The sequence below is a fragment of the Stigmatopora argus genome, chromosome 4 (genome assembly GCF_051989625.1).
Source record: "Stigmatopora argus isolate UIUO_Sarg chromosome 4, RoL_Sarg_1.0, whole genome shotgun sequence".
Taxonomy (NCBI): Eukaryota; Metazoa; Chordata; class Actinopteri; order Syngnathiformes; family Syngnathidae; genus Stigmatopora; species Stigmatopora argus.
In genome coordinates this window covers 2,014,415-2,037,806 of record NC_135390.1, presented here as the reverse complement: position 1 = coordinate 2,037,806, position 23,392 = coordinate 2,014,415, and the positions used below count along the sequence as shown (strand labels likewise).

At 40.8% G+C, this 23,392-nt stretch overlaps 1 protein-coding gene and 1 long non-coding RNA gene across 9 annotated transcripts in view; one reads left to right on the top strand and one right to left on the bottom strand.

Moving 5' to 3' along the window:
- The window catches only part of cyb5r4 (cytochrome b5 reductase 4), a 110,539-nt gene extending 88,014 nt beyond the window's left edge, over window positions 1-22,525 (top strand). For 6 of the 8 annotated variants that reach the window (XM_077597634.1, XM_077597633.1, XM_077597635.1 and 3 more), the window contains one exon: window positions 2,662-3,546. In XM_077597634.1, coding sequence (XP_077453760.1) covers window positions 2,662-3,362 — 701 coding nt within the window. In that variant the 3' untranslated portion in view covers window positions 3,363-3,546. Of the gene's footprint in view, window positions 1-2,661; window positions 3,552-7,038; window positions 7,126-11,466; window positions 11,629-19,194; window positions 20,766-21,326 lie in introns of those variants that run through there. The other 2 variants (XM_077597639.1, XM_077597638.1) reach the window with 2 other exon arrangements.
- LOC144072555 (uncharacterized) overlaps window positions 1,375-23,392 on the bottom strand; it is a 42,241-nt gene continuing 20,223 nt past the window's right edge. Inside the window, exon 5 of the long non-coding RNA XR_013299832.1 lies at window positions 1,375-2,262. This is a non-coding gene — a long non-coding RNA (uncharacterized LOC144072555). The remainder of the gene's footprint in view (window positions 2,263-23,392) is intronic.

Sequence of the window (23,392 nt, the reverse complement as noted above, 5' to 3'; positions counted from 1 at the left end):
AGATATTTTTTAAGTGAAATTAAATTTATAGGATTTACAAAAAGTGTCCAACAAATATACTTAAACAAAAGAAGGCAGGTGCATGAATTTGGGAACCCCAACAGAAAAATCACATCACTATTTAGTATTTATTTAATAACAGCCTCTAAATCAGTGGTCTCAAACCGGTCCTTAAAGGGCCGCAGTGGGTGCATGTTTTCATTCCAACTCAACAAGAGGATACCTTTTGCAAGTGTAATCAGTTAATCAGTTGATTGCAGCCAGGTGCTACTTATTTTAGAAGACACCTGATTGGTTAAAATCTCGGCACTGGATCGGTTGGAACAAAAACCAGGACCCACTGCGACCCTCGGCGGAATCGGTTTGAGACACCTGCTCTAAATGCTTCCTATAGCGTCCAATGAGGATCTGGATTAGGGTTGAAGGTATTTTTAAGCATTCTTCTTTACAAAACATCTCCAGTTCAGTCAGGTTTGATGGTTTCTGAGCATGCCAGCCTGCGTTAAATGACACCACAGATTTTCAATAATATTCACGTCTGGGGACTGAAATGGCCATTCCAGAATGTTTTACTTGTTCCTCTGCATGAATGACTCAGTAGAATTTGAGCAGTGTTTAGGGTCATTGTCTTGTTGAATTTTCCAGCATCGGCACAACTTCACATCTGTCAATGATTCTTGAACATAGTTCGTAAGTATCTGCTGATACTGACTGGATTCCATGCACCTTCAACTTCTACAAATTTGCCATTACCTGGACTGGCCACATCATGATGGAACCACCACCAAATTTTACTGTGGGTAGCAAGTGTTTGTCTTGGGATTCTGTGTTCTTCTTCTGCCTTGAATACCGGCCCTTGTTATGTCCAAATATCTCCATTTTAGGTTCATCAGTCCACAGCACCTTATCCCCCAATATGAAGCTGGTTCTTCCAAATGTGCTTTTGCTCAAGTGACTCTGTTTGTAGCATGTGCGTAGAAAACACTTCTGCCGCATTACTCTCCCATTCAGCATCTCCTTGTGCAAAGTGCGCTGAATAGTGACAACATCTGCATCACGATCATGTTGTAGGTCTTTGGAGCTTTTGGAGCTAGTCTGTCGGTTGAATTTGACTGTTCTCACCATCCTTTGGCTCTGGTTATCTGAGATTTTTCTTTCCCTGCCACTCCGGGCCTTAACTAGAACTGTGCTTGTGGTCTTCAATTTACTCACTGTTTCTCACAGTGGAAACTGACATCTGAAATCTCTGAGCTAGCTTTTTGTATGCTTCCTCTAAACCAGTGCTTTTCAATTATTTTCTGTCATGCCCCCCCTAGGAAGAATAAGACATTTCTCGCCTCCATGCGTGACTATAAATAGTATCATTTGTCTATACAATTTGTTATATGTACAACTTTGGATAACACTGTATCCTTATTAACATATAAGAGAATGAAAAAAGAAATATGGACCAATTCACAACAAAGAACAGCTTTATTAACTGTAACAGAAAAGATTAAAAGTGCATCTGAAATGTAAAAATAAAATAAAATCCTTAATTAAACTATACATATATTTTGATTGACCATGTTAAACCATGATACTAAAAAATAAAATTACATAAAATCAATAAATAGTTATGCATTCAAACTGATCACCAACATTAATTTAGGAGCAAAATATTTTAAAAAAACTGACCTGCAAAACAAAAAAATATAAAATAATTTGTGCAGATTTTTAAATCAAAGATGATGTCTGGATTAATGGCTAGAATGAGCACGTTTTGCAATGCACAGCTTTTCGAAGCGGGGTTTGAAGCAGGACACAGCAACTCTCAGGTCCTTCTTAATGTGTAGCTGGGACCTGTATTTGCATTTCAGAGCAGCAACAACAGAGAAGCCGGTCTCACACATGTAAGAAGTTCCAAATAGAAGGAGAATGTGCACAGCTTGATGTTCCGCTCCCATCTCCTCACAGATAGCAGAGAACATTCTTTTTTTAGTGGTCTGGTCTCTATTAAATTGACTACACCTATAATGTCAGTCAAAACCTCACTTAATTCAGAGGAAAGGTGCGTTGATGCTATTGCTTCTCTGTGTATAACACTGTGTCCACTCACCATTAGGTGAAGCCTTCTTGATGAGAGTCCGGAGTCCTTTTCTCCTCCCTGCCATGGTCTGTGCACCATCAATGCAAACACCAATGCAGTTCTCCCACTTTAGCCCATTCTCAGTCAGGAAGCAGTCTAACATTTCAAATAGCTCTTCAGTGATGGCTCTGTCTCTGACATATTTACAAAAAAGTATATCCCCACAGAGGTCATGTCAAGTCAAAACGTACATGAGCAATAAACAAACAGTCTTTGTTGCTGTCAGTTGCTTCATCAAAATGTAAGGCAAAACATTTGTCTTTGACTTTATCTACCAGCTCTTCTTTAATATCATCAGCAATGTCATTTATACGTCTTGCAACAATGACATTGGACAGAGGGATAATTTTTATTTTTGCAGCACTTGCATCATCCAGCATGACAGAGACTATGTCTAATGCTGCATGCAGTATCATACTCTACTCTACTTTACTCCACTCCACTCTACTCTGCTCTGCTCTGCTCTCCTACTCTTCCTACTCCTACTCTTCCTCCTCCTCCCGCTCTCACTCCACTCCGCTCCAAATCCGCAGTGCTCCACTCCGCTCCGCATCCGGAGTGCTCCCACTCCGCTCCGCTCCGCATCCATTGTGCTCCACTCCGCTCCGCATCCGCAGTGCTCCACTCCGCTCCGCATCCGGAGTGCTCCCACTCCGCTCCGCTCCGCATCCATTGTGCTCCACTCCGCTCCGCATCCGCAGTGCTCCCACTCCGCTCTGCTCCGCATCCGCAGTGCTCCACTCCACTTCGCTCCGCATCCGCAGTGCTCCACTCCACTCCGCAGTGCTCGCACTCCGCTCCACTCCAAATCCGCAGCGCTCCCTCTCCGCAGCGCTCCCGCTCCGCTCCCTCTCCAATTCCGCTCCCTCTCCGCTCCCTCTCCGCAGCGCCCCCTCTCCGCTCCCTCTCCGCTCCCTCTCCGCTCCCTCTCCGCTCCCTCTCCGCTCCCTCTCCGCTCCCTCTCCGCTCCCTCTCCGCTCCCTCTCCGCTCCCTCTCCGCTCCCTCTCCGCTCCCTCTCCGCTCCCTCTCCGCTCCCTCTCCGCTCCCTCTCCGCTCCCTCTCCGCTCCCTCTCCGCTCCCTCTCCGCTCCCTCTCCGCTCCCTCTCCGCTCCCTCTCCGCTCCCTCACCGCTCCCTCTCCGCTCCCTCTCCGCTCCCTCACCGCTCCCTCACCGCTCCCACTCCCGCCCCACTCCCGCTCCACTCCTGCTCCACTCCCACTTTACTCTGTTAATGTTCCCTTTGTGATGTAATTTTTCTTGAATCCTTTAGGTGACCATATATCTGTTAGTGGTCCAGATGGTACCTTCAGTCTCCGCCCCCTACATGATACCACAGTTCTCTACCTTTTGGCAGCAGGTACAGGATTCACTCCAATGTCTCGTCTCATTCGACTGGCACTACAGGAGATCACCACAATCAGGTCTGTAGGAATTGTTTTCATCCATGATGTATTTACAATAATTTTTACATTCAATTATCAAACCTTTACCTTAGAAAAATACAATTGTCTTGTTACGATTGGCTGGCAATGAGGTAGCTGTGATAGGCTCCATGCCACACGTTTTAAACTGCAAATTTCAATCTTTATAATAGTGAATAGTAAAATAAAACGGTCAATACTAAAATCAACACATATCTTAATAAAATAAAGATTTCCCTAAATATTTTTATAAAAGGGTGGTGAGACAGATAGTATTAACCCAATAACCAGCATAAAAAACCTGCCAAGCCGTGTTGGTTTTGCTTCAAGTTCGCAAAACTATTCTTTGTAAAATGCTCTCTCACTGCAGAGACAGCTTTGGTTGGGGATTTCTAGCCTACTGTTATCGGACTAGTTGGTATGCCCCGTTAGTCAATGCCAGTATCGGTAAATGGAGTGCTCAGACCACTACACCACCACCAGTAGTACGGCAATGTATCACTTCTGCAAAGAGAGTATGCCAACTGTTCCAATAAATGGAGAGGTGGGATTTCTATTAAATAGATCTTCATTTGTATGGCTCTTAATGAAGTGAAAACCAAGGTAATGTGCCTATTAAAGGCATTACTAAGATGTTAAACCGACTGACTAAGCAGGAAGAGACACTGATGGCGTGCTTAGACTTATGTAGTTGTTGGGCCTGGCCATAAAGCCGGATGTGATGACGCGATTAAATTTTAGAACTGCCTAAAAAATCTTGGCAAAACTCCAGATTAAAAAAAGGGTTTTCTTGCTCTGAGATTCTGCGCTCAATTTCATGCACAGCAGATAGGTATTTAGTCAACCACCAAAGCATGTAATTGTCAACATGGGTAAACCTCAACCATGAGAGACAGAATGTGGAAAAAAAACAGAAAAACTTCCTCCTAGTGTTTTCCCCAGTAAGTTAGTTTTTGTTGTGTTGTTACTTTTTCCCAGTTGTTGTTTTGTATTTAAGGCTTCATTTGGTGAACCAACTTGTCATTAAATTTTAGGCTAGTGTACCTGCACTCGCCTGTGTCCACCTGGTTACCTGCGTTCAACTCCGCTTCACTCACCCGGAGACTCATAACAGCTACATTATGTACAGTGGGGCAAATAAGTATTGAGTCAACCACCAATTGTGCCAGTTCTCCTACTTGAAAAGATAAGAGAGGCCTGTAATTGTCAACATCTCTACCATGAGAGACAGAATGTGGAAAAAAAAATAGAAAATCACATTGTTTGATTTTTAAACAATTTATTTCCAAATAAGAGTGGAAAATAAGTAGTTGGTCACCTACAAACAAGCAATATATCTGGCTGTCAAAGACGTTTCCACTCGTTAGCTGTATTAATAGCATCCGTTTTAAACCATTATCGGTATAAAAGACACCGGTCCACAACCTCAGTTTCTCATACTCCAAACTCCACTATGGCCAAGACCAAAAAGCTGTCGACACCAGAGGCAAAATTGTAGACCTGCACCAGGCTGGGAAGACTGAATCTGCAATAGGTAAAACGCTTGGTGTAAAGAAATCAACTGTGGGAGCAATTATTAGAAAATGGAAGACATACAAGACCACTGACAATCTCCCTCGATCTGATGCTCCATGCAAGATCTCACCCCGTGGCGACAAAATGATAACAAGAACGGTGAGAAAAAATCCCAGAACCACACGGGGGGACATGGTGCATGGCCTACAGAGAGCTGGGACCACAGTAACAAAAGCCACTATCAGTAACACAATGCGCCGCCAGGGACTCAAATCCTGCACTGCCAGACGTGTCCCCCTGCTGAAGCCAGTACACACCCAGGCCCATCTGCGGTTCGCTAGAGAGCATTTGGATGATCCAGAAGAGGACTGTGAGAATGTTATGGTCAGATGAAACCAAAATAGAACTTTTTGATAGAAACACAGGTTCTCGTGTTTGGAGGAGAAAACATACTGAATTGCAATCAAAGAACACCATAACCATTGTGAAGCATGGGGGTTGAAACATGCTTTGGGGCTGTTTTTCTTCAAAGGGACCAGGACGACTGATCTGTGTAAAGGAAAGAATGAATGTGGCCATGTACCGAGAGATTTTGAGTGAAAATCTCCTTCCATCAGCAAGGACTTTGAAGATGAGACGTGGCTGGGTCTTTCAGCATGACAATGATCCCAAACACACAGGCAGGGCAACAAAAGAGTGGCTTCGTAAGAAGAATTTCAAGGTCCTGCAGTGGCCTAGCCAGTCTCCCGATCTCAACCGCATAGAAAATCTGTGGAGGGAGTTGAATGTTTGTGTTGCCCAACGACAGCCCCAAAACATCAATGCTCTAGAGGAGATCTGCATGGAGGAATGGGCCAAAATGCCAGCAACAGTGTGTGAAAAGCTTGTGAAGAGTTACAGAAAATATTTGGCCTCCATTATTGCCAACAAAGGGTACAAAACTAAGTATTGAGATGAACTTTTGGTATTGACCAAATACTTATTTTCCACCATGATTTGCAAATAACTTCTTTAAAAATCAAACAATGTGATTTTCTGGGTTTTTTTGTGTGTGTGAACATGCATATTTGACTAAATTAACAATCAATTAAGGTTTCATCGGGATATAGGTCTGGTTACGACTTGTCACAGCTGCTTGTTAAGGTTTTCCTTTTGTTTTTCTTCATTTCAGCGCACTTTGTGTTTGATTTCTTTAAAATAGGGACAATACATCTTAATGAACATATACATATATTAACGTTTATGAACATAAATATGTAAGATTATAGCCGAAGGCTAATTCCCATCTTTAGTCCCTTGTGCTGGTTGAAGATAAAATCAACAAGGCAATAAAGAACAAAAGACTAGACAGCAGCATACAAAAAATGACACGAGATATACGCCTGTAGCACAGCTCTAAGTAGGGTTGTGACCACAATGTCCATTCAGCAGCCAGGCTTTGGGATAATTGGCAAAGCGGTTCAAAGACGGGAGTTCATGAATGGTTTGGTACTTCTTTTCTCTAGAAAATTAATTCATCTATTTTTATCAAACCTTGTGATTTTCTTTAGGTCACGTAAATTAATATTCCATTTTAATTTTGGTACATGAAGTCAGAATTAATTTTTTTTGATTTTTTTTTTTAATTTCTCAGAGAACTACTGCATCTACTAAACTTAAAATGTCATGGTTCTCGGGTACTATTTAAAATAAAAAAAGATTGATTGGAGTGTTAAAGGTGCATGTTAAAAAGATCTTCAGGTCAGGGTTTACAATATTTTGTGATATGCCAGAAAATTACTATTTGTGCACACCTACAAATGAAACAGAAATAAAAAAAACTGACTGGTAAAGAATGATAGTTAAGGTATGCAAACTTGCAGTAATGATTCTTGTTTTAAAGTTTCCTAATAGGCTACTATGTAATGATTACTCTGGAGAAAGTCAAAGTTACTAAGCCTCAAATAAATTTGTTTGGTATGTGTGTCCCCAGGAAAACTCTGTTGCTGTTTTTTAACCGACATGAAGCGGATATTTTTTGTCGAAGGGAACTTGATGAACTAACTGCCAATGATGAAAGGTATTTTACTATTTGTGTATAAAGCTATCATATAGCCTCTCTCAGTTTTTATTGATAATCTCAAAAGGTATATATTAAATGGTATGTAATGTTTTGTATATGTATTAGACTTGGGTTAAAATATCATTTGACAAGATTTCATAAGATTTTGGTTGATTGCCTATATATGCTGTATAAATTATTTGGTTATGTAAGGTAATTTAAAAATAAAACAAAAAAATGTACAATACTGACGGGAGTGCCACTACTTGTAGTGGATGTGGTTACAAAATCAATTACAGCCAAAATTATAAACAAAAAATCCTCTTCCATCTGCTGCTGGATAAAGAACTTCTTAACCAACTGACCACAAACTGTTAGACTTGGTCCCCACCTTTCTTCCTCCATTCCACTGTGGACTGGCTCCCCTCAAGGCTGTGTACTGAGTCCTCTTCTGTACTCTCTGTACACACGACTGTACACCAACCCACCAGTCTAAGTCCATCATCAAATTTGCCGATGACACCACTGTGGTCGGACTCATCTCAGGAGGGGATGAGTCGGCCTACAGAGATGAGGTCAACAAACTGTCTTCGTGGTGCTCGGTGAACAATCTCACCCTGAACACCACGAAAACTAAAGAAATAATCCTGGACTTTCGCAGACACCGCACAGATCTGGCCCCATTCCTCAAAAATGTAGTACAGACACTCCCCTACTTACGAACATTCGAGTTACGAACAACGGTACATACGAACATGTCTGCAAATTGCGTTTATGTCGAAAAATGTTCGTAAGTTCAATTTTGTATTGCGCGCCTTTTTCCGAGTAGTGCTTCTTTCTGCCGCTAATACCGACGCCTGGCGCTGTGAGAGCTCAGCTCACCCAGCATCTACCTTCCTCTGCCCAGTTCGTTGCAGTGCGGAAGTGCGTGAACGTATCTCCAGTGTGCAAAGAATCTTTTTCATTTTTATCATTAAATATCTCGTGCATCCATTATTCAATATGGTTGGTGAAAAGTGAAAGGCTTCTATTGAGGGAGTTGCAAGGAAGAGGCCAGCCATTTCATTTGAAATGAGTGGCAATAATAACGAAGCTTGATGCGCGTGAGAAAGTGGTGAGCGTTGCACGTGAATACAACTTGAATCGTTCGACCGTCAGTACCATTTATAAACATAAAGATCGAGCAGCAGGACCCAAATATTGAACGTTGCACAAAATTTGCAAATCAATTGAATGATGCCATACAGTGCTACCGCATCATTTATGATGAAAAAAAGAAAACTGCAATCGTCATTAGATAGCTTCTTTCGGCCAGTTTCTAGTAAATCTCTCTCTCTAATGTATGTATACAGTACTGTATGTATTTTCTCCATGTTATTAAATGTTTTTTCAGTACAAACCAATGCGTGTTACTTATACAAGCCTTAAACATACAAATGCACTTATATAAACCTTCAATATACTTATATAGGCCTTAAACATAAATTATAATACAAAATATAGCACTGAGCAACTTACGAAAAAATTCAACTTATGAACAATCGCTCAGAACCTAACTCCTTCGTAAGTAGGGTAGCGTCTGTATGCGTAGACAGGGTCCTGTCCTTCAAATTCCTGGGGGTCCACGTCACGGACAAGCTCTCCTGGTCTACCAACACTACGGTAGTGGTGAAGAAGGCCCAGAAATGACTCCATTTCCTCAGGGTACTCAGGAGGAACAACTTGGACACTAAGCTTCTGGTGACCTTCTATCGCCACTGTGGAGAGCATCCTGGCATACTGCATTACAGTGTGGTACGCTGGAAGCACGGCAGCAGACAAAAAGGCCATGCAGAGAGTGATTAACACTGCCCAGAGGATCGTCGGCTGCTCTCTGCCCTCACTGGAAGACATTGCCAGCCCTCGTTACCTCAGTAGAGCCGGGAACATTGTGGGGACCCATACCACCCTGGTCACAACCTGTTCCAGCTGCTGCCCTCTGGCAGACGCTACAAGTCTCACAAAGTACGGACAAATAGGCTTAAGGACAGTTTTTTTCCCACAGCCATCAGGACTCTGAACTTGCGGTAGCACGACATACCATCCCTTCTGTGTAATAACTTCGGGGTGAGGTAACATGAAGGACGTTGGGCGTTGATCTGCCTCCTACTTGCTGACTGAAGGTAAGTGAGGAGACAGTGGGAGGTAAATGATCCGTTTTTTTCTTTCTTTGTTGGCATCTGCGAGGCAAACTTTTTCTGCAGTCGCCGGGATTTGGTTACGCTCGAGGGGTAATGCGATGTATCCATCACGGCAGAATGCCAACGAGTCTGAAATTATCACTTATTTGGGCCTTTTGCCGGGAGGACGCACCTTGTGGAGAAGCACTACCAATTTCGTCATACGCAGCTGGGTATGATGACAATTAGGCTTTTGTCGAGTCAATGATGATGACAAAGCCTATGTACGATTATTATTATTATTAAAAAGCATGTTCCCAAGGAATCATGCCCCACTATTTAAAAAGCACTTATTTTACAATTTTACGTTTCATAAATTTTCATCCAAAAATAAACAAAGTAAACATTAATCTGAAAAATATCAGCATTTTTTTTTATTTCAAACATCTTGACATCAATACCTTGAGATACGAGCATAATGCATTCCTGGACCAAGCTCGTATGTCAATTTACTTCTCAATTTTTTCCAATAGAAATTATTTAAATAAAAAATAATTCGTTCCCACTCTCTGAAAAAACAGCAAATGGAAAAAGATCTTTTTATTGATTCTAATTCACCACCTACTCACAAAGTAACAAATACCTATCCAGTGGTTATGATCTTCAATACTAAAAAGCGACATTACTCTGTACCGACAGATGGTAATAGAGTGTGCGGAGAAGAGAGAGAGCAAAACCAACTTTAAATGTATCTTAAATTAACTTAGATTACTGTACACACACACTTAAAAATAAGTTATAATCTTACGTTAAACTAAATTTAAACCTTGTGCAATAACCGAGGCAAAGATGTTAATGTATTCCACCGCGGCCTTCGAGGCGGAACTCCCACCTACTCCATGCCTCAGAACCGAGTGTATCCCAGTTTGTTGTTTTTATAATTAGCGATGAGTCACAGTGAAAGATTCAGCTGATGTCGAAGAGTCCCCTTTTTCAGATGCTTGCTTTGCTTTCAAGTCAATGTAGATTCCGCGGGATTTTTTGCATATTATCGACTCGGTCACCCTACCTCCTGCTAACTGTTTATCTTTTATCAATATTAAAAGAAGGCTCTCCATCTTGTTATGAATTTCACTGCGCAGCTTGGAAATTATGGTTAGTCTTTTGGAAGGCTTGATAGGCTCTCATAATGGCGATCCAGCTCAGTCAGGCCTACACAACTCATGTTTTTTCGATTATTTCATGCTTAATATCGATTGTCATCATACGCTTTTTACACACACACACACCCAGTAATCTCTTAAAAATTGTGGTTAAAGTAGACCAGACATGGCCGCCATAATCGGAAAATTGCAAAGAAGAGTCATCCCTACTATAACTACTTTTTTCCCCTTCTGTGCTGAGTCCTAGTAGCCAGCGGAAGACAGCGGAGTGGCTTCCGCTCATGAGTTTCAGCGTGGATTTTCACATTTTTATTAACTTAAAAAAGATTAAAAATTAAATAATAAAAATGGCTGAAAAAAATTGCAAGGAAGTGAATGTACATGTTATTCCACTTCTGACATGTTGCTTCTGATTTTTTGAGGAGATCATACAGCTGTCCTGCAGCGCATCACTTACTAAAACGTACCAGGAGAGGTACAGTTATTTTATAAGGAAATGGAGAGGGAAATGTAAAAATAATACTAACAACTTTATTATCATATTTTACAACGTTTTTATCGCCAATATTATTTTAATATTCTAATGATAGGCTTTAAGCAGTTTGCTTTTCACACACACCGTACTTTGCCAAAACTTGAAGCTTGTAAAACCAAATAATCATTTTCTGGTATTTTCTCCATTTTGCCCACCCCTAATTGAACTGACCTTTTTCTCTATGTTTATCACTAATGTGTTGATCGTAAGAAATGATATGAAGTGCCTCAATTGCCCTTGACAGTTCCAGTGTTCTTCACTGCAATACAAGTTGATCAGGCAAGGTCTGGTCTTGTAGTGCCACAACTGATCTGAGCAAAGACAACTGTGAAATCATGACACAATGTTGTATTGATGTTGTGACACATAATCAGGCACGACCCAAAAAAATCTTGTAGTCTAAGGAAGGCATTGAATTCACTCGCGATCCTTATAAAGTAGTCTAGAAAATTGAGTCTCAGTTGATTGTATAGAATGATTGCGTTCATGTGACCCCAATTAGGTTCCAAGTGGAGCACATCCTCTCGGAGCCATGCGAAAGCTGGACCGGCAGAAAGGGCCGAGTTGACAATGCACTTATCAAGGATTTTCTCAGTAGGCCGGAAGGGTCAAAGTGCTATGTATGTGTATGTGGCCCTACTCTTTTTACAGAGCAGACAATAAGGTATGTCACACTTAAAAAATAACCATAACAACTACCAACTTAAACCACTTTGGTTACAGTGTTTTGAAAAAAGTGTTTGCCCTCTACCTGATTTCAAATATTTTAATTTAATACACTTTTTGAATTCCAATACAACCCAAGTGGCAGTGCATTTATAAACTTGATTTATTGATGGGGTCTATCAACAACTTTTGGCTTTCTTTAAAAATATATGTAATAATTAATAAACGATTATTGAGTTGTTTAATGAGAGCAATAAAAACATCCATTTACAAAGTAGGTTTCCCAATAAAATGGCGTGTTATATGCAACATAGAAACTGGCATTTTTATTACAGTGGTACCTCGACATACGAGCGTAATCCGTTCCGAGACTGAGATCGTATGACGAGGTTCTCGTAACTCGAGCGGACGTTTCCCATTGAAATGAATGGAAAAAAAATTAATTCGTTCCAGCCCTCTGAAAAAACACCCAAAACAGGATATTGGATTGGAAAAATGTTTTATTTCTTCTAATTCCCCATCTATTAACAAAGTAACACATAACTAGTGGTTTAATAGAAATAAAGTTTTTAATCTAACTAAAATTGGGCGGATTTCGCCGAGGGGAGAGGGGCACAAAAGGGGCGGGGGGCTTCATTTTTTTTTTCCCACACAATGCACTCGTAAACGGAACAAACACTCCACCCTCACGTTCGCTATCGATGGGCTGTTTGCTGTCGTACTATTCCCTTCAAAATATTCCGAAAATGATGCACACAAATGTCCTCACAATCGGATAACGCACGACCACTTGCCAACGAGCAGCAGTCTTTTATCAGCGATCGCTCCACTGCTCATGGGAGCCTCGGGGGCGCTGGCTAGCGGCTCCTTTTAGCTTGTAGCATCTGTGTTCGCATCCCCTCGAACGGCACCTATGATAGAGTTGCTACCGGGGATGCTGTTGCGAGCCAGTGCCCCTGATGTTCTTATGAGCAGCCAACGAGAAGTAATATAATACTCCTCGTATTAGATAACAATAACAGGAAATGCAGCAGCTGAGCTTACCCACGTATTGATTGTGGGTAAAGTTTTATTCTTAGTGCCATTGCCTGTCGGCGTTGTGTGCACAAGTATACTTCATTACCCAGAAAGCCCTCTTTTCCCCGCGCATGCGTGTTGTGCGTTTCCTGGTCTGAATAACTCATCCGGTGCTCGTAAATATTGTTATACACGAAAGATATGCAAAAAAAAATGCCATGGCCACCTGGCTTGGTCGCATCACGAAATTTTGACCGCCTCACGGGCGAATTATTCGATCGAAATTTCCCTCCTAAGACGAGCATTTTGAATGACGAGCGGTCGTATGACAAGGTACCACTGTATTCCATTATAATCTAGTTGAATCTTTTTTTATTTTTTGTTCCATTAAAACAATCTAATACAATTTGTCAGTGGAACATTTGTTCTTTTAACTTGTGTACAGTAATCCCTCGAATTTCGCGTATAATGTAGACCAGGCATGGCCGCGATAATCGAAAAACTGCGAAGTAGGATTACCCCTTATTATTACTACCATACTATGTTTTCGCACCTCCTCTCATCCTTCACCACCTCGCGTCTTCAGTACATTGCCTCTTTAGAAAAAAAGTTCATTAAAATGCCAAAATTCACTTTAAAACTAGCAAGCAGAAGACGGGATAAAAAATGGCGATAGTCAGGGCTCAGCTTCTTCAGCCCTGAATTGGGTGGCACTCAGCACCGAAAAAGCAATATTTCACCATAGAAGAATGAATAATAAAGGCCGAGAAGCATGACAATTTGCCGAGTGACTTTCCCATCGCGCACATCACCTATGGAGAAAGATTATGCCGAGCCTATTCTAGCTTTGTTTGGATTTGGATTCGCCGTTGAAAATACCTCCTATGCGTCCTGGGCAATCTAAGGCATCCAATTAGCCCAGGAAAAAACAAGACATGATTACAGTGACCTAAAAAGTGACGTTACTACATATACTAAAGCACGCCACTGCGGCATAAGTGAATCTACCGTGCGTTATGCAAAGAAAGAAGAAACGAACATTCGGCAACAATATCCTTTTCCAAGGACACCAAGCGAGTGGTAACTACTAGGAATAAAAAAGTTAACCAGCATTATGAGGGATTTACGCCGTAGATAAGGCCGTGAAGCTGGCAAGACGTGAGGACGTCAACACACTTCACAAGAGCCACCCAGAAATCCCTACCTGCCAACTGATTAGGGCCTCGTCAAACTGAAGACGACAAGCATAAGGACGAAGAACGTGTTTTTCTTTAACACATCTGCAGGAGATCTTCAGTATGACACACAGTTTGCAACAAGGGGACCAGGAGATTAATGACAACATGGTCAGAGTCATTGAATTTGGCAATTGTCTTGACAGTGTCATGTCCTTGTACAAGAAAAGAAACGACGGTTGCCATGTTCTTTGTGTGACGAAAACCTCTCGCAGAAAGAAGGTCCTTCTGTTTGCCCCGACGGCGCCCCCTGAAGATTCCATCGATGATCCAATGCTTCTCGAATCTGGTGAACAGGACTTGGACTAAAGGCCCCAATAAGCTATTTTTTTAGGAACTATTTTCACTGTGAGTAGAGTACATAAAGTACAAACATTTTTTGTTTATAGATTACCGTATTTTCTCGCATATAAGACGTATTTGTCGCTCAATAAAATGATGACTGAATCCAGGGTACGGCTTATATGCGCCTAAATTAGACTTGACATGCACGTAAATGCAAGGTGACAAAGACGAAACGCCATAACACAAGACAATCCAGCCGATACGTTTATTTATTTCAAAATGGAGAAACGGATAAAATGCTAAACCAAATTTATTTTGACGACTATAAATGAAATTCAAGAAAAAAAAGTACCATATTTACTCGCATATAAGCCGCATGCGCGTATAAACTGCACCCTTAAAATTGCCTTAAAATTGTTGAATTTTAAAATGTCTCGCGTAAAAGCCGCCCCCATTCACAATTTTCACCTCCATATTTATGCTTTTAATAGGGAGTACCAATGTGTTACTTTAAAGGAAAAATCTTAAGAAAAATCATCACACGTGGTATTTCTGAGATACTGTATGAAACAAAAGCATATTATTATGGTTAATCATAAGTTAATATGCCTGTCGTTGTAAATGCAAAATATCAAATTATTTGAAAAAAGAAATAGGTATCTTGATGAGAACCCAATGCTTTTAATGACATAAATTACAACTTTCTTACCAGAAGTTTAAGATGTTGTGGAGGCCAAATTTCTTCTAATTTCGAAATACAGCACATACAGCGCTGCCAGAGCAGACCTGAAGAGAGGCATTAAAAAGGCTAAGGCAGCATATACAAGGATAATTGAGGAGCACTTCACAGAAAATAACCCAAAGAAGATGCGGCAGGGAATACGACACATTACCAATTACAAGGACAATAAAGTGTCTGTTAACGCAGATGCCTCAATAGCAGAGGAACTGAACCGTTTCTTTGCCCGCTTTGAGACTGACAAATCGGATTCAGTCTCAACACATCCACCACCCTGCAGCAATACACCAAAGCTTCAGGAACATGAAGTAAGACAAGTACTGCGGATTGTGAAGACCAGAAAGGCTGCTGACGGAGTACCTGGGAAGGTGCTCAAAGCCTGTGCTGACCAGCTGACTGGGGTTTTCACAAAGATTTTCAATTGTTCCCTGCAACAATCCATCACCCCATCCTGCCTGAAATCTGCCACCATTATCCCTGTCCCTAAAAAGACCATGGGAACTATGTGAGGATGCTTTTCATTGACTATAGCTCAGCCTTCAACACCATAATACCGGACATTCTGGCTGACAAACTCTCCCACCTTGGACTATCCTCTTCCATCTGCTGCTGGATTAAGAACTTCTTAACCAACCGTCCACAAACTGTTAGACTTGGTCCCCACCTCTCTTCCTCCTTTACACTGAGCACTGGCTCCCCTCAAGGCTGTGTAGTGAGTCCTCTTCTATACTCCCTGTACACATACGACTGTACACCGACCCACCACTCTAACTCCATCATCAAATTTGCCGATGACACCACTGTGGTCGGACTCATCTCAGGGGGATGAGTCTGCCTACCAAGATGAGGTAAACAAACTGTCTTCGTGGTGTTTGGTGAACAATCTCACTCTAAACACCACGAATACCAAAGAAATAATCCTGGACTTTGGCAAACGCGGCACAGATCTGACCCGCCTCCTCATGAATGGATTATGCGTAGACAGGGTCCAGTCCTTCAAATTCCTGGGGGTCCACATCACGGACAAGCTCTCCTGGTCTACCAACACCACGGTAGTGGTGAAGAAGGCCCAGACACGACTCCAATTCCTGTGGGTACTCAGGAGGAACAACTTGGACACTAAGCTTCTGGTAACCTTCTATAGAGCCACTCTCGAGAGCATCCTGGCATACTGCATTACAGTGTGGTACGCTGGAAGCACGGCAGCAGACAGAAAAGCCATGCAGAGAGTGATCAACACCGCCCAGAAGATCATCGCCTGCTCTCTGCCCTCACTGGATGACATTGCCAGCCCTCGCTACCTCAGCAGAGCCGGGAACATTGTCAGGGACCCAGACCACCCTGGTCACAACCTGTTCCAGCTGCTGCCCTCTGGCAGACGCTACAGGTCTCACAAAGCACGGACAAATAGACTTAGGGACAGTTTTTTTTCCCACAGCCATCAGGACTCTGAACTTGCATTAGCACGACACACAATCCCTTCTGTGCAATAACTTCGGGGTGTGCAATATCTTAGATTGTGCAATATTTTAGAATTTACCTTGCCAAGATGTGAGTTTTATATTTTTATATTACTTATTTGTCTTTTTACTGGGAAAACACACTTTGTGGAGTAGCACCACCAATTTTGTTATACGCAGCTGTGTATGACGACAATAAAGGCTTTTGATTTGATTGATTTTGAGCTCGATTTTTTTTCTTCGATGGTTCAAATTACTGCAATAGTTGTCACTTTAAAACAAGAAATAAAAAGAAAAAAATCAAAGTGGAATTGTGTTTTATTTCATAATCATTAATGTCCAATCATTTCCTTTCTGTTTTCCGAAAGGCAGGGTGTTGTCTGCATGTAGACAAATTAAAAAAGGAAGTAACGTAAGCACAACCAGGGAATATTCCCATACACAGTGTTCACCATTTCTCTGCAATAATAGCATACACATTATGTAGCTATCAAGGTTTATATTTTAATGATTGACCGCCAGACCTTCGATCAGCCATAACTATTGTGATGTGCTGACATGGTAAACGCTACGGTCAGAGCACGTTTAACTACGGTAAGATGGCCAAGGCCCCAAGCAAGCATTGACGGGAACGTGTTTTTCACGTTTATGCAAAATATGGTTTATTTTTTCCTTGAATTATATTCATTGATGTCAAAATACATTTTGTTTAGCGTTTTATCTGTTTATCTTTTCTTTATTTTGAAATAGAAGACCGTATCGGCCGCATTGGCTTGCGTCATGACGTCACGGCGCCATTCGCGTCATGGCGCAATGGCGCCATTTTGTCGTGACGTCACCGCAATTAAACGTGCTCTTGACTGGCCAGACGCAAGTACACTTACTTGTCTGCTATTGCTTGCTCAGGGCGCCGCCATCTTACCGTAGGTACATGCTCTGACCGTAGCGTTTACCATGTCAGCACATCCCAATAGTTGTTAAGGCTGATTGTAGGTCTCGCCGTCGATCTTTAAAATAGCCTTGATACCTACGTATTCTATATCTCATGCTATAATTGCACGTACAGACTTGGTGAAAAGTAAACCGCTACGGACACACACTTGATGTACTGCTCCTGTGAATTATTTTTTGAATTTGTCTAAGTACAGGCAACACCCTTTCGGAACACAGAAAGGAAATGATTGCACATTTTTGATTATGAAATAAAACAAAATTCCGCTTTGCTTTTTTTTCTTGTTCGAAAGTGACAACTATTGCAGTAAGAATCGAAAGAATCAAGATATTTCAACATTAGCACCAATATTGCCGCCACATCTTAAATTTCTGGTAAAAAAATTGTAATTTCTGTCATTGGAAGGTCAGGTTCTCTTCAAGATAGCCTTATTTCTTTTTTTCAAATTGATTAATTTGATATTTTGCATTTACAAAGACAGGTATATTAACTTCTTTATGATATTGACCCAAATAATGTGCAATCGACAGACAATCGTTTGGATTCATACAGTATTTCTGAAATACCATGTACGATGATTTTTTAAAAAGATTTTTCCTTCAAAGTAACACATGTACTCCCTATTAAAACCATGAATATGGAGGTGAAAATTGTGAATCAGGGGGCGGCTTTTACGCGAAAACTTGTAAAATTCAACGATTTTAAGGCAATTTTAATGTGCCGGCATTGCAGCAGCATCCAGTGTGCTGTGAAAAAATAGAAAGTGGATGGTAAAAATCAAACCAAAAATAATAATTATAATAACAACTGGAGAAAGAAGGCTATTTAGTGTTTAGCCTGGAGATTGTCTTCCTGATCTGGCATCTGTGGAGTGTAGCATGGCGTTGCCAACGTAATCTTTCAAAAGCGTTGATAGTGCTGGGTTTTGAACAGAAATTATTTATTTACGATCCCGTAACAAGTACAGGTCTGCAGGACAGGTGGTTGGTGACCAGACCACTGATCTAGTCATTGATATTTTGTATTGACAGATTTAATTGTATCGTATGTACCGTAATTACTCGAATATAACGCGCACTCGAAAATAACACGCAGGTAATTTTGGGCCAAAAAAATCTGGAAAAACGCAGTACTCTAATATAGTGCGCACCTAAAATTTCCCGCTGACGAAAATCAGAAATCTTACCTTTTTTTCTTCGTTTCACGATTGTTTTGTTCAAAACCGGATAGAGAAATCTTCAGGTACGAGCGTGTCGAGTGTCGTGCAGTTGGAGTTATGCGTTTGAATTTTAGGGCAATAGATGATACACAGAGTGGACAAACATATCATGTAGACATGTTATGTTGCAATACCTTTTAGACTTCCTTGAACATTGACTACATTTCAATTGACAATACCTTGTTTTAATTCAAATATCTATTGTCATTCTCAAACAAGAAAAGGAACATACAAATTGAATAAATAAATGATTTGAAGATATGCACAATGGAAAAGACTATCACATGTAACAAGGGAATGTACTGCCCCCCGCTGGACATATTTCTAAATACAAGTACGTACTACACTACAATGTAGTGTTCTACTTTCCAGCTTATTAATGCAGGATTGTGATGTTTGTGAGGCTTGACGATCTTTAATATGCGTGTATTTTGAATTCAAAGTTGGAAATTGCACAATGTCCGTGCGTCAAAGTGAGTTTGACAATGCTTTTTTCGATCGAAAATTTGTAATTTATTTTAGTTATTGATTATAACACGCACCCCCAACTATTGGAATTAATTATATAGCAAAAATATGCGTGTTCTATTCGAGTAATTACGGTAATCAAACTGGACAACTGTTCAGCAGAATGACTTGGAAAATTTTCTCTCTTAGGATGGTGAAGCAACAGGGCTTCAGTGAAGAAGAATTCCATGCTTTCCAGGGCTGATGTGCTCTGCTACAAACATGCAAAGACTGTGTGCCGTTGGTTAGCAATTAGACTTCAAAATAGTTTATACACTCAATACAGTATAATGAGAATACAAAATTATCTGCACCAAGGACACGGCAATATATACTACGAGGTCTTCTCACGCAAGCTAACTCCATATTGTCAGCCATATTAATACATTTTGACTTTTTTTTACCTGTACATTATTTTCAATATCCAATTTGCAGAGCTCCCAACTTCTCTGAAAAATAACGCAAACTCCGGGACCCCTGACAACTTCCCTAAACTTAGGAAATGCAAAAAATTGACTTCATTTTTTGGGGGGACGCAACCATTTCAGGAAAAGTACCAAATTTCCAATATAAATGCCTCGGAATTCACACCATTGCTACGTCTTCCGCATTTTACATCCACATTTGATTCAACTGCACTGTAAACCAGATGAATTCGCTAACACGAGTGCATTGTGAATCATCCGAGTAACAAGTTCTGACAAATGATTCGTCTTGTGCAACTTCAGCGTGGCAATCGATTTGGAATCGATTGCAGAGGTAGCCTCTATCGCTTAAACACTTGATTTTTTCATTAAGGAAGTAAGTATTATTAAGGCTGACAAATCCACCAGTCTTTTGTTTTGAAACAAATCCTATCATTTCTGGGGTTGTTCTAAAAGAAGTACTAGTAGTACACAGCACTGGTAAGTCTTATCAATATGCCTGCTAAGCGCAAAATGGATGGCAATTTTGATAAAACTTCTAATTAGAAACCCAGACACTTGCAGAAGTTTATTGGTTCGTATTCGACGAAATAGCCCATGTTGAAGCCGTCTCCAAAAGGACTGACATTTGCACATTGCACAACACACAAGTAAGGGACCAGCTTAAAAACTTATGTTAATGTTTTGGAAATTTGAATTTGCCAATAAATGATCAACAAATTATAATTTTTTTACTTTTTATACTTATTTTCATTAGTCTGTACTTTTTCAATAGTTTGCAAAAACACAATATTTCAATTAATCTAAAAACATGCTAATAAAAGTTTGATTTAAATAGTCCGTTATTTTTTTTACATTTTATATCGATTTTGCGTGGATCGCATTCACTCCGTAAATGGGACAAAGTTCCTCCTGAAATGGGGTCGACGGAGGTTGTGTAAGATTATATCAGTTTTTGTGAGTAAAAAGCATCGTTCTCATACAAATTGTGAATGGCTGACATGTCAGCATAAACACTCAACTGTCTGACTGAATAATCAATCTTAGTCTTGCGATTGGGTTGACATGTCAGCACAAACACTCAACTGTACAACACTGATCAATTACTTTTTGCCCTGCAAATGACTGAAACGTATCTGTCCAAAGTCCTTCTGACAACTGTCAGTTTTGCCTGTATTTAAGACTCACTCACTGGTCATTCGGTGAGAGTTGCAAGGACAACAGACTATGAGTGATCACTCTGTTTGAGCTCTCTCCCCATTTCTGCAGTCTGGTAATAAACCTATTTTCTTTAAATTGGTCTCACTCATTCTTAACCTGCTCCTTGAAGATGTTTTTCAGATCTATCAGTTGGCAGCTAAGATCATGCAATGAAACTACAAAACAAAGAACACTGTTCTTTAACCTTGTTCTTGTTTGTATCTTTTTCCTTTATATTCCATATTCTAAAAGTACAAAATCACAATATGACCACTGACTCGGAATAAAATCAAGACTCCATAAAGAAGGAATCACTTAATGTCCTATTAGCGATATTTACACACTATTAAATGATATAATCTTATGAGTCTTCAAAAATAAACTATCATGATTCACACAAATCCTTTATTACAGTTATACCTCTATTTACAGTTGCATTTACCATGAAATAATTAGGTTCCGAAGGGCTTTGATGGGAAACCCTTCATTCCAAAACACAAAAAAACTGTCCAAGTTGCCGATACATCAAACGAAATTAAACAAATACCAAAAAGTAAATGCACTTTATTTATCCAGTTTTTTTTTATATTGACATGCTCGACTTGCTTTCCCATTGGCTTTCTCCCAACATCTTGCTGGCTTCCCTTTCGCTCGCAGGAAGCTGTGTGGGGCACGCATGCTCGGGATACGGACTATAAAAAAGTGAGGGAGAGGAGAAGGACCACGGATGAAGGGGCCATCATAGAATAGAGACTTCTTCAAGTGTTCGGAAGCCCAACATGCGTGTAACGCCATCGGCCAGGGTGGAGCGTGTCCACCTCTGGGCAGATCCACGTCAACTCGTTCACGCTGGAAAGGATTTTTTTTCCTTCATTTCTGTTGTCCATCAAGCCTGGTCGATAATGCGGGGTATAGATCATATAAATGAGTGTAATTTGCAATAATTTTGTGAGCATGAGAAAAGAGGAACGGGGAAATTGTGTTTTGTGCTTTTGTCGCGTTCTGCTCCAACACTTAGCACTTGCAAAGAAGAATACGCTTGGCCTTGCTGTGAAGCTTGCTTTGCTCATCATTATTAGCATCGTACTTGCTTGCAACGAAGTAAAAGCTTTGCTCCTGATAACCTTTGTTAGTCTAAACAAAGAGGAGCCAGGACGCCTTGTAGTCTGGGAATCTGTGAACTGCACCTCTGTCCACCACTGACACTCCACAAGGCTTGCTGATGCTTCGGTCCTATTCTATTATTGACTTGACTATTGATGTCTCATTTGTGTTGCCACCCCTCCCCTTAGAGTTGAGACCAATGTTCCCTCTAATTTTTCGTTGGTCTGAGCAGAAAGTCAACCTCCCTGAGCGCACTGAGTACCAGTGTGAGCGACATCATCGGTACTCGGATGATTCGCCTAAAGACGTTTCGCCGACGGACGTTTGACAGACGGGCAGGTCGCCAAATGAACGTTCGGCAGAACGTCCATTCGGCGACCTGTCCATTTTTCATGTAAAACATGCTGTAAAACACGAAAAACATAAGTGGACAGAGCTACTGCCACTGGCTGCCGCTTAAACGGCGCCATCATGGGTAAAAAAAAAAAAAAAAATCCGATTTTTTTTTTACTGCGCGCCATATGATTGCTGCTGCGCAGAGAAGACGAGAGTAGTGCGCAATTGCGCACGCGCGCAGCTTAGAGGGAACACTGGTTGAGACACCCATATAATCAGGGCCCTCAAATGTAATAAAACAGCAGAAAAGATGTCAAAGTCAGAACAGAGTAGTGTATGAATTTAATTTGTCGAATGGCGAACCTGAGAATTTGTTAAAAAAGTATAGAATATTCAATAGATTTCGTTCCTCTTCAGATTGTGTCCGACTTGATTCTTGACGAAAGAAAAAAAATCATAATTTCTTGTCTTTGTCTGACATGTGGTGAAAGGTTGAACAATTCAAGGGAACCAAATACTTTCACAAGGCACTGTACATGCATTACCAAAGGTTCTCATTCAAAATTGTTTAGCATTAGATTTAGTGTTAGCATCTCAAGAAGGTATTTGTGCTCTAATTGAGACTGAATGTTGCATATATGTTCCAGATAATTCAGCTAATATTAGGGTGATCGCTAGTGGGATAAAAAAAATTCACGGATTGAGAGATGCAGTTGCCAAGGAAGATATCATCGAGACTAGTTGGTGGACGTCTATGGGATGGCATGGAATAGTATATCACCTGGGGGCCACATGTTAAATGTTTAAACCGACCCACCGAACTTGATAATATTAAATTGATAAATCGTGTATTTTTTTATTTTCCCTGCAATTCTGATGTTTTTCTCCTAGATGGCACTGTAGATTCATTGGCTTTGTTGAGGTGAAGCATAGTCCTATTACTCCACGTTTGCACTTAACCGTCTGACCCTTCTGTAAAGATGAGTGGACCTTAGAAAAGGAAAGTGGACAAAGAATGTCGAGTGTTCAGTATGGAGTGGAAAACTAAATATTTTTTCACTGAACACTGATCATCTGCTGTTTTCCTAATATGCCAAGAAACTGGCGGTTTTTAAAGAGTATAATATTTTAGCCAACACTGCCACAAAGCATGCTAACTATGCTAGCAAGCTGTCAACAAAAGAAAGGGAAGTTGCTGCTCAGAAGTTGGCTCAACAAAGGTTTTTTTTACCGTCAAACTGCCACTCGAGTCAAGTACCAAGGCCAGTTATATGCTTTCATTC